The 16,779-nt window shown below is 38.4% G+C and overlaps 1 protein-coding gene across 2 annotated transcripts in view; it reads right to left on the reverse strand.

The window, feature by feature from the left end:
• The window catches only part of crok (crooked), a 272,768-nt gene that overhangs the window by 244,353 nt on the left and 11,636 nt on the right, over positions 1 to 16,779 (reverse strand). Inside the window, exon 3 of one of the 2 annotated variants that reach the window (XR_014443819.1) lies at positions 9,461 to 15,608. Coding sequence is in view for 1 of the 2 variants with exons in the window: in XM_083141582.1 (XP_082997708.1) it covers positions 15,376 to 15,608 (233 nt within the window). In the remaining variant the exon portion in view is untranslated. Of the gene's footprint in view, positions 1 to 8,023; positions 15,609 to 16,779 lie in introns of those variants that run through there. The other variant, XM_083141582.1, reaches the window with a different exon arrangement.

Genomic DNA, 16,779 nt, shown 5'->3' on the forward strand with positions numbered 1-16,779 from the left:
CTCTGCTAGAGATTTCAGCACCCAGGACGAGAATAGATTTTCGCATCCCCTGCACCGAATTTTAGAAACTGGAAAAAATATTGTGTACCTACTCTTTTCTGTTGAATCCGATGAAAATAAAAAACTTAGCAAGCAAGAAATGTGGCTAATAAAAGGACAGTCGGTTGTGCTTGCATGCTCTGATGATTTGCTAAGCTATACAAGCAGTAGCATAGCTACCGAAAGGGTCTCCCATGCTAGGCAGGCTAGCGAGGAGGAGTCAGACTAAGAAGGAACCTACTGCTCAATGGCTCCAATGGAGGAGGAAGATGGATGAGGGCGACCATCTCAACGGCGAAGGAGGCGGACAACCCAAGAGGAGTAATACCACAGACAAATTAATTATAACTTGTCTGTGGTAACACCTCTTTTAAGAAAAACGTGGTTCAGCAGGCTCCGGCTGAAAGTACCATGTCAGGGCCCCTTTCCAGAGTTACATTGAAGTCTTCAATGGCAGATGCAGCGGAGAAGGAGTCCTTCAGTACACTGCACTTGGCGGAATAGGCAACCCACTCTCTTGGGGCTAATGAAGAGAGAAGAGAATCACTGCCTTGTAGAGAAGAGAGATCTTCAAAGGCTAAGGGAGTACACCCTGACAGAATAATAGCAGGCCAAGAGCCAAGAGGGGAGGCATCTCCAATGGCTTTGGACTCAGGGTAGAATCAGTCCGAGAATCTCTTGTTACAAGCAAACAGAATGGTCCAAAGTAACAGGGGAAAAAAATCAAATCAGCAATACCCAACCCCCTCGCTCTCCCTGACCCAAAAATCAATAGTACAGTTGCTTACAGAGAAAGGGTGTCTCATGGTGTACAGCTTGGTGCTTATTGTTTGCATTCAATTCTCAAAAGTATTCGAATAGCATAGTATTTGATGAAGACACACTCACAGAAGAGCACTCATTCCAAGCACAGAACTTGGACCCAGAACCTGAGGCTGTGTCCGAAAGGTGCAAGAGTGTACTTGAAACGAGCATCCTCTGAGTATGGTCTTGCAGTGCATTGTTGAAGTCGTGGACTGGAAGCGAGTCTTTCGAATTACACTTCGACTGCAGCACCAAATACGATCAGTAGATAAAACTGAGGACACGTTTTCCCCGCATTTTAAACACTTGTTTTTCACCACAGAAATCAAATAGCATTTTCAAATATTCTAATACATACATCTCCATACATTAGAAGAACTTCAACTAACAACTTGCTGGCCTATAACATACATTTAACCTGTGTTTCTACCTCCGTGATTTCAAACAAATGAACAAGTGTGGAAATCATGTGACCAAATCTGCAACAATCCATACTCCAAGCTATGGTCTCGATTGCTTGTGTACTTGGTTCTTTCGAACCGCACTAGGTGACGTCACTTCTGTGTACTGGTGAGATACTAAGCGTGGAAATATGGATCATCATCTGTACAATGCTAAAATCATGTTTACAGCACCCACCATAAACACTACTTAGATTATGCTGGTAAGCAATGAATCTCTGCAGGTTTCTCGTGACACCAGTACAGCTGGAATAGAGCATGGATTCCTTCTACGAGCCTAATAACTTCAATAAAATTATTAAAGAACACAAATTGATGTTCATTTTAAAGCACACACAACCCAGCATTTCCTGCAATATAGAAAATAGCCTGACCTTGCCATCTCTTCTGTGAGAATGGCTTCTCCTCTGTTATGAATGCAAGGTTCTTATTTTGCTTTGTTTACCTACAGCTGCCTCACTTTGATTGATTGACAGCTCTCTTCATCTCATCTCTGAAACCATTCGTGAAAAATATATCGATATCAAATTAACATCTACAAGGGTACACAAATACTGGATGCAGTAACTCATTCTCTATGTTACCTGCTAAACAAACTTTTTTACATATACATATTGCCAGAAAATTTGAAGTTGTCAGATTTCTCTTTGTTTTACTTGCATATCTGCATTGGCGTTTTATTTCTATTATTTATATTAACATAGTATAACAAATATGTACAATAAATAAGAATTGTTGCGATAAACCAGGTCAAATTTCCAGAAGAGAGCTCTACTGTGTGGCAGATTACCATGGCTCCTGAATTTTCAAATTCAGTTCTAAAACATATATTTTTTTTAATATTTCAAGTTTCCTTACAGAATTTTTTTGTTACCTTTCTTTCTTAAAAAAAATGAGTATAGCATATGTTTTGTTGTTTAGGTGTTTTCTGTACCATGTATATCAATAAATCCAATAACTATAAAGCCCCAATCCCACCAATCACTGACATACAGAAGGTCGTTTCACGTCCATGGTAACGAAGTTAGAACCCACCTCACCTTAAGAAAAAGCGTGACTCCACGAGCGATGGTGCTCCACGTGATACCCCTGTCTTTCAGCAATGGCCCTGCAGCGGAGTTTCCATTGGAGAAGCGGGGCCATCTGCTTCCCAAGGGTCATTTCAACAACGGAAACCCACAAAAATCCATGGAAGAGGCATCTGGGGATTTCACAGGGATGTCTGTAAAGGGGATTACATGAATGCCCGTTTCACGTGCCATCCGATCCATGCATGCCTGCGTGGACTTTGCCGTATGACTGGAAGCCTTGTCCTGGTGGATGACAATACGAGATGTGTCGCTGTCATACAGAGAAGGAATATCATGTCTGTAAAGTGGCTCCAAAATATTCGTCTGGTAATAGGCTGCATTTATTTTAGCCTTTTTTTCCACTCTGCGCAGTGGAAGTTTGCCGTTATGGCAGTAACCACCAACAACCATGAACCCACGTGGAAACTTTCAGCACATTCACGTACCCACTCAGATCGACCTCTTGCATCACGTGGACGATAGTAGATGGCCCTTTTTTTTTTACCACATCCCGACAGATACACCCATGCTTCATCCAGGGACACCACATACTTCCAGCTGTCGTCTGCCAGATGGCGTTCGTAGGGCTTCCGACTATTGGTCTTCCTCTCCTGGACATGTGAGGCACGCAACTTATGAACTTGAGCCTTGTGCTTCCGCACAAGTTGTAAATCTTGGGCTATGATGCGATTCACAGTTGCAGGGAAACATTTCACTGCCTGTGCAATCACTCTTTGCGTTGCATGGTTTTCACATCGCACCAAGGATCTCACTTTCCGCACAACATCGGAGGAACGCTTGGGCTTCCGATATGTCTGAGGCCCACTTTGACTGGTTCCAGCAACAGGTACGGTGCAAGCTGTATGGCGATTCAACACTGCATTGATGCCCTTCTTTGACACATGGAATGCTTTTGTGTGGCACTGTTTAATTATCTGGCTATAACTATAACCAACGTCGGAAAGCGCACAGATGTACCCCTCCCAAAAGACTGGAATTTTTGGTGCCATATAAACACTCACTCACACACCAACCATCGTCTTTGCAAGTCAACACACAGTACTTACGTCCTATTGGCTCTGGCTGCTCTGTGCTGTGTCTACGTGCTGCTCCCTGGTGATCGAAATCGTTACCATCAATGTGAAACAACCTTCTGTAAATGTTCTCCATGAAGGAAGCCCCAGAGGCGAAAAATGCCCGATTACGACCCCCCATGAAATTGTCCCAAAAGGCAGAGAAAATTAAGAAATCGCTGACTTTGCACTCCTTTAAGGGTGAAAATGCCCTTTTTTCACATCCTTACCAACCGTTGCCACGGGCATTTTTTGCAGCAGACATTGTTTCTTTCAATTCTTAATTGTCGAGATACATTATATTTCTCACAGATCAATGAACTCATGGTTTTGAGAAGGTGCCTGAAACAAGGGTGACGTAAGAAGAAGATTCAGTCCAGATACAATTACGTATATATTGTTATACTCAATGCGTAAATATCTACATCGTGCTTGTTTTAACTAAATGTTTAGGGGTTGTTCACCATGGAAACGGACGTTGCTAGGGAACTTTATTTTCACCCCGAAAGCTACTGTAAGTGAATTATTTTAGTAGATATGGGAAAAACTGCTTAGCGGTAATCCCAAGTAAAATGTAAATAAATAAAATAAAATGCTAGAGTTTTTGATTGATTGATTTGGTGTTTTAAGTCGACTTTGTGCACAGTATTAGAGTTTTCGAATTTTAAAATGTGAGCATCAGAATTCATTGCAGAGGAGAGGTAGAAATTTGCGAAGAATGAAGGAAAACATTTCTTTATTTCAATTATGTTTTAAAAATGTAAAACTGATTACAGAAGTAAAATGTTACTTTTCCAATTGTCGTTATTGAATTTGTTTATATAAAATATCTAACTACCTATCTTGAAACTGTTATTACTTACCCAGCTTATTATTAATAAAAAACAATAATATTTTGATTATTTGTACCATATTACAGTGCATACAAACACAAATTTACGTTCAAAACGTTCCAAATAAGCGAACCACGTCGGCGAGACGTCGAAAGTACGTGAGTCATAATAATAAACATGCTATTATAAATTTTTACTGTTGCAAGCCTCAGCTACTGGATGGGTCACAGGTGGCAGATAGTGAAACATCCCTCAGATATGAGGGGAAGCTGCGAATAAGGGGAAACCCAAATAAGCAGTTCTGGACCGAGGCAGCAAGATCAGGGTGTGGAGGTTTTCCAGTAGCATAGACATACTCAGCAAATACCAGATACCCATCGAAAGCCTTGTGTCATGGCGAATAAACACCGCCATAAGTGTTTGCGCCCACTGCCTTGTGGGCCTGGAGGGATCCAGAAAGGCTAAGGGGGTTGGAACCCTGACAGAAAACAAGGGTGTACCTGAGAACCCACAGGTGGCAGCCCCACCACTCGGGTGTAGGCTATGACAGGCCCGATTAGCCGACAGCCAAAAACATAAATAATTCGAGATAAGAAAGAAGCAAGCCAGACTGGAAATTGGAGACGACACGGGCTATGAATAGGGACATTGAATACTGGAACACTGACAGGAAGGACTGCAGAAATTGTGGATCTAATGGAGAGAAGAGGGATCGATACCTTTGGAATGAGCGAAACGAAATGGAAAGGAAGAGGAGAAACGAAATTGAGGAAAGAATATAAACTGTACTGGGCAGGGACTGAAGAGGGCAGGCGAAGTGGGGTTGGATTTGTGGTCAGGAGAGGAATAAGTGGGGAAGTAGAAAGGGTAAATGACAGAATTATAAAACTAAAAATGAATGTAAGAGGGAAAGTAATAGAAATAATTCAAGTGTATGCCCCACAAACAGGATGTACAAGGGAGGAGAAAGAGGAATTTGAATACTTGGAAGAACACATAGGAAATGAATGGCAAATTGTGATGGGTGATTTTAATGCACAAGTGGGAAGAGACAGGAAAGGGTATACGGAAGTACTTGGAGCAGATGGATGGGGACAAAGGAATGAGGAGGGAAGGAGGCTACTGAACTTTTGTACGAGAAACGGACTGTTAGTACGTAATAGCAGGTTTAAGAATAAATATGACAGCCATAAGATTACAAGATGCAGTTGGAATAATGAACAACATTAAAGTAATACCCAGTGAGAACTTAGACAGTGACCACAGGCTACTAGCAGATGAAAAATAAAACATAGAAGGGAGGAACAAGATATAGAAGGATAAGAGTGTGGAAATTGAAGGATAAGATGATAAAAGAGAAATATCAAGAAATATTGCAAACAAAAGTGCCAAGAGATGAACTCAAAGGAGTAGAAACAGAATGGACAAGATTTAAAATAGAATTAGTAGAGGCAGCCAAAAAGATGTGTGGAAGGACAAGCAAGAGAAGAAAGAAAGGAACACCATGGTAGAATGAAAGAACTAGAGGAGCAGTGAAAAATGAAAATGATGCATTTAGAAAATGGTTTAGAGTTAAATCACAAAAAGAGGATGTGGAAAAGAAGAAAGAGGCAAGAACAGTTGTAAAGGAGGAAAGAAGAAAGTGGATGGAAGAATGGACCAAAGTTCTAGAAGGAGATGTAGATGGGGACAAGACAGTATTGTATGGATTAGTGAGAGAAAGGATAAGAGAAAGAGACAGCTGTAAGCTAAGGGATGAAAGGGGAAACATTGTAGAAGAGGATGAAGAAATAAGCAGGATGTAGAGAAATCATTTAGAGAAATTGTTGAATATGAAAAAAGGAAATGAACATGAAAAAGTAAATTTCACAAGGAAAGGAGTGGAGGAAGCTCAAAAGAGAATGAAGAGAGATAGAGCACCTGAAGTAGATGAAGTGCCAGTGGAAATGATACTAGCAGCATGAGTGATTGGTGTGCAGTGGCTGTACAATGTGTTGAAAACAGAGTGGCAAGAGAGAGAGAAGTGTCAAGAGATTGGACAAAGGGACTAATAGTTCCCATATTCAAGAAGTGTGACAGAAAGGAATGTAAAAACTACAGAGAAATAACACTTATGTCACTCAGCAAAGGTGTACGAGAAAATATTAGAGAAAAGAATAAGGGAAGTAACAGAGCTGAACATGAGAGAGAAACAGTAAGGATTTAGAAGAGGCAGATCAACAGTAGATCTCATATTCACCATAAGTCAATTACAGAAAAGGCACTACGAGTATGGAATTGACTTGATTATGGCATTCCTAGATATAGAAAAATCATAGATAGCATGGACAGAACAAAGATTTGGAAAGCTCTAAGAGAAATAGGAGTCGAGGAAGAGATAGTATGTAGAGTGCAGAGCACATAGAAGGCCAACCAGAGCTGTGTGAAGACACCAGTGGGAAGAACGGAGTGGTTCAGTGTAAGTACTGGACTAAAATAGGGAGTGCTCTTTCCCCACTGCTCTTCATAATTACAATGGATGCAATTAACGAAGAGGTGGGGAAGAAGATAGGAGAGGAAGAGATGAAGGCCCTGTTGTTCGCTGATGATTTAGTAATATGGGGAAACAGGGAAGTAGTACAGAGACAGTTTGATAGTTGGAATGGGAAGCATAATTGAGAGAAGTGGAAGAATAGATGAGGAGGTAAACACAAGAAGACAAATGGGTGGTGGACTATATCAAAGTGTTCGAAGATTAATATGGAACAGGGATGTACCTATGAAATGCAAGAAGGTAATATATATGACACATACTATGTGCCAATAATTGGAGCAGAGACTTGGACAATGACAGAGAGACAAAAGAAAGATGCAGGCAGTGGAGATGAAAGTTTTAAGGAGTGTATTGAGGAAGACTAGAAGGGATAGAATAAGGAATGAGGAGATCGTACAGACAGTGGATGTGGTGAAGCTACGGCAGGATAGATCAGGAACAGAAGGTGGTTCGGCCACATGAAGAGGATGGATGCAGAAAGACTACCAGTAGGAGCTTACAATGTACAAGGAGTGGGAATAAGGCTAAGGGGGGAGACCACGATGTCAGTGGAAAGAGCAGATAGCAGAGAGTGTTAGGAGAAGAGGACAAGATTGGAACTCCGTGGAAAGAGAGGAGTGGTGGAAGACCAGGAAAAAATGAAGAGGCTTGACTTCTATGCCGACCCAGCCAGAGGCATGAAACGGCGAAGGAGTGATGATGACACTGTTGCTAGCTGAATTTACACAAAGTTTTTCCGGAGGGCACTCTTGCATTCATGAATAAATTAGAAGTTTTAATGTAACATTTCAAAATGTGTAGCTTTATCTTAGTTCGATTCACGATTTTCTTAGCCCATGTTTAAAAAAAAAAAACTCACTCCTGAACTATTTTTAGTTTTGTCTTCCCCTGAATGTCTAGGTGGTACAGTGGGATGCACAAGTATTGCCAATTAAATTGCCCATCACCACGTTTATTCTGTTTGTTTTATGCAAGGTGAGCATCAAGAATTGAAACAATATGCCAAACATGTACCAGAATATGTAAATATATATTTCTCATAAACATGCAGGGTGCAAGGGAAAATTCAGAACAATAGTCAGAACAATTTATCGAGCAAAAACTTGTGAATCCCACTGTACCATTATTTCTTGATATGGAGATAGTTCAAGATATAAGTATTTCCACAAAAAAACATAGTATTTCTAATAAAACTACAAAAAATATAGAACATATGGTTATATTTCAACTGTCAGCAAATATTTAACAAAACAATACTAACACTAGCAGACTCATTCCATAAGTCAAGTCAAAATATAAACTGGAATTAAGTTCATCCATAAACTTGTACAAAAATAGAAGTTAACAACGTTTTGTACACTTGCAGACACCTGGTTGGAATGTTAACTCAAAAAGAGTTAAAATATTTCACATCATCGTCAATAACACATTAGCATTGGATTTCATTAGAACATTTGTGGAACCAAGCACAGCTATATCTGTTCCAAGTCAGAAAAGAAGGAATGTAATTTTTACAATGCACAATTGGTACAGATATAATTATTGTTATGATGCTATGCTAGTCACGAATGTGTACTTGTTGAGTAACAAATGAGACCTTATTATGCTTTCATACTAAATATTTTAATACATACACTCACACGTGCACAATGGAAATGTCAATCACTAGAATCTCTTGTTACAACATGAAAAAACCAACTTATCGACATGAGTAATGTATGTGCGTGCACTTGGTGAAGTCAAGGCACTTGGTGAAAAGAATACAGAAAAATACAAAATTGGAAACGTCACACACATTAAAATAATGCAGAGTATGACTTTTGTGCATGTATGTTTGAAAATTGAACAAAACTGACAGTGCACAGAACCAATATGAATAGACAAAACAACCTGAATGATAGGAGGGTAAGTAAAATATTATCTACACTTTTGCCACAACTTTTCTCAGGTTGGTCACACTGCCTTCAGTGCCCGTGTGCTAAAAGGTGCTACTTTTGTGGTCATGTGGCCGAGGTTTGATCTTAATCGCTCCATTTTTCTTTCTTTTATTACTGAGTAAACATGGCCGCTCCACTGGCAGTATGCACCAAGGAAGAACAGCAATCAGTGATCCAATTTCTCTGGTCTGAAGATGTGTCAGGCGCTGAAATTCATCGCAGCCTTTCAGTACAATACAGGGACAGCGCTTTACTGCGTAGAATTGTGTATGAGTGGATCTATGGGTTTAAAAATGGCGGGACAAGCGTGAAACATAAAGTGGGAGCAGGACACCCATCAACCTCCACGACCGACAGGAAAATTCAACAAGCTCGAGAGATGATCCTGACGAACCGACGGAATCGATTTTCACCCATCATCCAAAGAGATTATTCTGACATCATCAGATGTACTGAAAGCCTGCGATGAATTTCAGTCCCTGACACACCTTCAGACCAGGGAAATCGGATCACTGATCACTGTTCTTCCTTGGTGTATACTGCCAGTGGAGCAGCCATGTTTACTCAGTAATAAAAGAAAGAAAAATGGAGCCATTAAGATCAAACCTCGGCCACATGACCACAAAAGTAGCACCTTTTAACACACGGGCACTGAAGGCAGCGTAACCAACCTGAGAAAAGTTGTGGCAAAAGTGTAGATAATTTTTGACTTAGCTCACTATTTGCCTCTAAATGGGTTTTGCTTGCGTAAAAAATTAAGACCAATAAAAATAAAATTGTAGAACTGTACAAGTCACATGCTATTTATGCAAGTATTAGATTGGTACAATTTTATTACCTACATCTCTCTCAGATAATTTACCAAACCGTAGCTAACTTTTATGAAACAAGACCTGTAGCATACTTGCTTTGCTTGACTGTTTTTCTTATTACTATTTAACATTATTTTTGTTTACACCTAACTTCCTTGTTACCATGGATATTCATGTTAAGCACAGTTTGTATGTCTGACTTAAGCTAAATTCAGGCACTACAATCACAGAAGTGTGGGGACCATAAATTGTAACATTTGGTGTTGTACATTTGAGCATTGGAACAGGATATAACAAGTCTACACAATTCAACAAGTGGAATGTTTCTCTTTTTAAATCAACTGCCAATATTCATTTCATTACAGACTGCACATTTGGGGAACATGTCACATCATTCTCTTGGGAGTCGAATTTCATGAACTGAATTCACTCTACTTCTGAAAGTATGTGAACATATTTGTGAGGTCAGTTTTAGTGCAGTAATAACTCATACACCAAGTCAGTGCAGTGCTCTTGAATTGTAATTGAATCATTTTAATGACACCAAACCTCGTGTATTCTTATTAACCCATTAGCGTTTCCCTATACAAGTTTTAAATTACCAAAAATTAGATTTAGGTTAAGTGTTTTTACATAAAATAATATTTTCATTTCATGACTTTATTCTACAATTAAGCAAATAGTGCATAATAACTATTCCTGATTTAAATATTTGAACACAATTTTTATATAGTACCATCTTTAGAATATTATTTTTGAACATATCAAAACAATCTGTGAAGTCAGGAAAAATCAGATTTGTTGCTTAATTGGAAGCACCAGCATGATATAAACTCATAATGAACCATACACAATTATTTTTATCTGGCACAGGGCTTTGAGCAAGTGCCCAAGTTGTGCTTCCCTAGGGCTGGGTCCGTTCTTGATATTTTGGACAGTGCTTCAGATATTGAATCATCTGTACGTCTTGAAGGAAATGACAACAGTGTGCCTGGAGAAAGTACAGAAGCGCCTCCAAGGTAGTGATGAAGAAAGGGGAAGAAAGAAGAAATGGAATGACTGTGGCAACACATAATATTATGCATTTTGTTTTACTTTCAGCACAAAAAGAGTTGTAAATTTTGTCTTATGTAACATGCGACAAAATATAATATATATTTATACTTACAACATAAACATCAAAATATATTTGTCATTTTTCCTCGCCAAAAACTCAATTTTTTAGCACATTTGGCAGCACAGAAAATGACGCTAATGGGTTAAAAATACTGAACATCAGAAATAGGGAGTAATGGATGGAACTAAAGTCAGCATCTGCTACCTTACAAAGAATCTACTTATCAAAACATATTATTTACATGTGAAATACAAAATACCACTACTTAATACAATGCCAACCTTGTAGGCTTAAAATATGGCATACAAAACTCATCTACTTTCCTCTGTCTATGTTATTCCTTTATTCATAATTTAAAAATGTTACTAAAATTACTTGAAATCTTCTTCCATTGCACGCTAACACTTCCTAATTTATATTTGATATAGTAATAGTGAAAGTGTTTAAAATTGGAGTATCATGCATTTAAAATATGTGGGATATAAAACTGAATAAATCAATATTATGCATCAAGAAATTGGTAACAATATACAAAAAAAGTGGGCAGCTAAGGAATATCATAGTTGAAGTTGCCCGTAAATATCTCTGCTGTCTGTATATACACATAGTATGAGATTTTTCCTATAATGGTCACAAATATCAAAATACCCTTACCATAAGACCAAAATACATCCTTGTGGACAGTTCAGCTGGCACTAAAGATATATTTACAAATGAGTTAACTACTCTGTATGTATGTGTGTGAGCGCTTTCTCTTTACAGCCACAAGAGAACTGTATAGCAGTTACATACTTTGTTACCACAAAAAAACATGACACAAAATTATTTCAAGCACCTTAAGGCTTGGCTGGGCCTTTAGAGGAGGGCAGCAAAGTTCATCTTCAAATTTCCTCTTCTTTTGAAACACTGCCATGATATTACAAAACCTAAAAAATTACATCTGCTTAGAATTTCTTCTACAGCATCCGCGTGAATCTTCATGTGGTTTACTTTCCCTGTTGTCTAGATATTATAAATAGTTTAATAGGCTTACCTAGCCATAAAACTATTGTGAAAATCTGGACAAGAGCGAAAGTAAACCACAGAATGCTCTGTAGCTTGTTCAGCGACAGAACAAACTTCAAACTTCAATCCCCCCCTGAAACTAGGGAGGGTCACATGAACTGTTGAGCCAATCGGCTTTGTTAATTGCTGTGGTGAGAGGAAATTCTCCAGTTATTCTGTGTTGCCAAATATATCATTTCTAGAGTCGTTTTCACGTTCAGAAGACACAACGGCGCTTATGGAGAAACCGCACAGTGTTGCCAATACAGCGCTAGCTCATGTCGCCGGGAAATTATGACCTTCCTTCACAATGAAGGTGTTACATATTTTGTATATATAATGATAATTATATGTAATTATTAATATTAATATTATACTGTGAACGTTACAGTTACCCTTTTTACTATGATCCATTGCGATCACTACACACGCGAGTGTAATGCACGAATATGACACTTCAGAAATCACTTAAAAAAGTAAAAATCACTGAGAGCTCACACAACTGAAAACACTTTTTCGGGAGAGGGAAAAAGTCTAAACAGACCAAAGTAGATCTCTGACTCAAGTAAGGGGAACCTGGCACATGGGTTAAATTCAAGTTGCAACCCAAACAAACAAATGAGTTATGGCCCACGTGAACTGATAAGACGTGAATGACTCAAGCAAGGCATGTCATATTTCTATCTTGAAGCCCCATATTTTGTCACGTGTTGGAAAGCCTTTCAAAGGTTAATATGGTGTCTATGAATTTATGTTACCTTGGAAACTGAAAGGTGATCTTCATTTCAGTATTAATGTCGACACTAATGTAAACAAAAACAACGTGTATTTGCGACAGCACTAATGTTGCTCACAACAGCAGCATTGGAAATAATTGTCAATTATTAAATTTAAGTAATTTCAATTCTATTATAACAAACTGCATGAAGTTCATATTTTTACTGAATGGAAATAAAATAACAACTCGAAAACTTGGTGGTGATAGCCGGAATGCTGCGGTGAGTCGGCTCAAGATGGCCAGACAACGTCTCCTTACTTCGCACACGGTTCGGGTTAAAAATAAACTCCAAATGCATGGAAGTAATATTTCTGGGATCCTTTGAGTGGTTATAAAAAATAATTTCATTATTTTCTCCACAACTTTGTCGCTGGAAGTTTTTACTTGGAATTACAGAACAAAAAATGGCCAGAGACGACATTTTCTACTGCACGAATATAAAAAATCTCTACATACTTTATTTGAATATTTTTTAATGCGAATATGCTTTAAAGTATTGATAAATTCTGAGTACCACCATCACCTATGACAATTAAAAAACAGTGTCAATTTTTTTAGTAATGAATGCTTCAATTTTACGGCATGTTTCAACGTTAGGAATGAAAACAATGTAAAAATTGTGTTTTCACGGAAAATTTGCATTTTTAATTTATCTAAAATTATGTAAGCAAGTTACCAGTTTTTTGTGTTCACCATCGTATTCTCTACAAAATTTCCTGCAAAACTGCAGGTACCGATTTTACTTAAGCTAAATTTGTAAATCCAGAAATTTCACAACAGCGTGCTCGTATTTCCCATAAGAGCCCATTGTGTCTTCTGAACGTGAAAACGACTCTAGTTGTTTTCGAAACAGGTCGCAACCTCAACAAGATCAAGCACAGAGAAGCCAAATTGCTGCCGCCACGTAGCAAGCGAATGGGTCTCAGATTCCCTGCCTCTCCCTGAAATGCAAGCGAAGGGTGCACATTGACAGCAAAAGGTGTCATGTACAACTAGACAGAAATCAGCTTTTCTCCCCTTGTAACTCCCACAACTGGAGGCGAAAAGTCTGGGTTTCCTGAAGTTTATTCGGACTTTAGAAGGAATTCTAAGCAGAGGCAACATTTTAAGTTTTGGAATATCATAGCAGTTTTTCGAAAGGCAGGGAAATTTCAAGAATGGTTTTGCTGGCATTGGCCAAATGTCCAGTCGAGCCTTAATGTGATTCAGAAAACAGTATGGCATATTTGCAACTAAAATTATAATTATCTGATTATAAGAGTGAAGATTGGAGATATCGTTTCAGCATGATATGCTATAACTATACCCTCGCCTCCACACACGGCTCAGAACAGTTACGTATTTACGCGTGTATAATGCGCACTCTGGTTTTGGATGGGTAAAAGTGACAAAAAATTATATCTCTTATATAATGCGCAGTACAATCCAGTTTCAAGAAATGGCTTTCTTAGTTGTAGGTTGTAAATCTGTTGCTATGCTGATCAAGCCATCATACCCATTCAATTGCTCATTCCTTCTTTTTCAAAATATATACTTTTTCTTTCCGTGACTAATGTAACATTTATACGAGGCACATTCAGGATCTTCCAAATAGCAGTTAGCAGCACAAGATTTCTTCCATTAAGGAATTTACACACTCTATGTATGTAATATTATTTGCCAAGTAATAAATTTTAATTTTTATTATCTTTTTCCTTATGTTTTCTTTCATACAAAGTACCATAAAAATCAGAACATTTCTTCATTTTTTGATGAACTTATTTCAACCACATTTCACATTAGTGTCGTTATCTTGTATGGAATACCGATCTATAACATGATAGGGTTCCGTAAACATGAAAAATCAATGCAAATGTCCCAAAATCATGTAATGACCCTGTACCTGTACGGTTTCATGTTGGGTGTCTGAATTATGTGCATAATACGAACCACAGTTTTTGGGAGTAAAAATTTTGGAAAAAAAGTGCACATTATACATGAGTAAATACGGTATTTTGAGAAAATCCTGTTTTCCTGCTGGTCGTTTTGGAGAGGAGGGATTCTAATGTTGCCACTTGTTGCACAAACAGGGGGAGTAGAGGGCAGGCAGAATTGGCTGTTTGTAAGTTTCTTCGCTGGTAAATGCAGCAACAGCAGGCGATTGTCATAAAAGCGGTCCTCATGCTGGGACGTACTTTGGTTGGACTCTAGTTTACTTCATGGCATTTGACCATTATTTTAAGGTTATTCTAGCTATTCTAGACTTCTAATTCAGACAAGACCCCCCACCGCACCCCCTCCCCTTCCAAACATACTCAATTCAAGTAGCAAGTTTCTACTGCGATTTGTTTAAATGACTAAGCAACCCCCCAACACACACACAGACAGAGGTTAAAACATGCCAACATAAATCTTTCATGAGTCACCATTACTTGATACTTGAATCAAACATACACTACACTGAACAAAAAAAATTGAGATTAACTTCTTTACATTTAATAAGTTAAGCAGCTAAGTCGAAGTAAATTCAAACATTACCAATGCAAAAAATGGAATAATACTCCATTTTTATGTCACATACACATGAGTCATTCCTAAAATGAGATTCATACTACACTCAGTCACTAATAATACTAAAATACAATTAATACAAATGTGTACAGTAAAAAATTGTACAAAAGCTATAAAAAAACTATAAAAAATTCTGTCCAATGCCTTCGTGGTGAGGACATTATTACTGAATGGGACGGCAATTGTTAGCTCATTTACTTGAACAATTCTAGCGCTTAGCAGTTCACATTTTGGATGTTACACGTGTCATATACATTTTAATGATTAACACTAATGGTATGCTTACTCAACATTCATCACTTATGATTTTTTTTTATTCACAATTTAAGTTCTAAGAAGTTGCACAAAATGCCATAGTGCAACGGATAACCCAACAACCCAAAGGGCACCTTTTGACAAGGAAGAACCCGTATTACAACCATCCTTGCTGTTACATGTGCAGTATTCCATGAATATGTTGTACGTTCCTGTACGCATGAGACAAAACCGTTCGTCTCCTTCGATTCCAGGCTCCCCCATGTAGGCACATGACCTGATGTATCGCCAAACTCCAAATACTAAAAATAAAAAGTTACAATAAGTGTTGGGAAACAAAAAGATAGTAAAAACATATGATTCTTATGATGCTATGAAAATGCATCACAATTATCTATCCAGGATAGATTATTCACATATTTGTGGTGAATAAAAAAATGAAGATTTCGGTACGAAAACTTGGCATATTTAGAGATCAAAAGCAGTATATAAAATGGCATTTCGGTGTTAAAATGGTGAATATAAACCTACATTTGATTTAAAAACTACACTTATTCACAAAATTAACATTTCACTTCTAATAACACATTTATATAGTTATCAAGAGTATTAGGTTTATTCTTGTGTAAAGGTGTCCATTTTTGGCTCTCAAAAATTTACAGCAGAACAATTTTCCATGGTTTGCATAACTCACAGGATAATTCAGAGCTCAGAAGATGTCACGTCTGTAAATAAACCTAAAATTTCGTGTTTAAGAGTTTATTTCATATTTTCCATGGTCCCTTCATCAAATCATCACTCATCCTCATCTTCCCTATTAGCCAAAAGTGGCAGAAATGCGAAGTAAAATAAACTAAATCAATCAATCAATTGATTGAAATCAAATTTCACCTGGTGTAAAAAGGTAGAGCTACAATAAGGCACGTGTGATTATTAATAAAAACTCATGCAAGCATATTGTGTACTACAGAAGGTCGTTTCACGTCCATGGTAACGAAGTTTGAACCCGCCTCACCTTAAGAAAAACCATGACGCCACCAGCGGTGGTGCTCCACGTGATACCCCTGTCTTGCAGCAATGGCCCTGCAGCGGAGTTTCCATTGGAGGAGACTGCGTCGAAGAACACATTGGTCCTAAAGATCATATTCCTCCTGACAAGCTTTCCAAAGACCCTCAATTGTACGGGGCCGTCTGCTTCCCAAGGCTCGTTTCAACAACGGAAACCCACAAAAATCTATGGAAGAGGCATCGGGGGATTTCACAGGGATGTCTGTAAAGGGGAATGCATGAATGCCCGGTTCACGTGCCATCCGATCCATGTATGCCTGCGTGGACTTTGCCGTATGACTGGAAGCCTTGTCCTGGTGGATGGCAACACGAGATGTGTCGCTGCCATAGAGAAAAGGAATATCATGTCTGTAAAGTGGCTCCAAAATATTCGTCTGGTAATAGGCTGCATTTATTTTAGCCTTT

This window comes from Lepisma saccharinum, chromosome 20 (genome assembly GCF_977018435.1).
Source record: "Lepisma saccharinum chromosome 20, izLepSacc3.1, whole genome shotgun sequence".
In the NCBI taxonomy this organism is placed as follows: Eukaryota; Metazoa; Arthropoda; class Insecta; order Zygentoma; family Lepismatidae; genus Lepisma; species Lepisma saccharinum.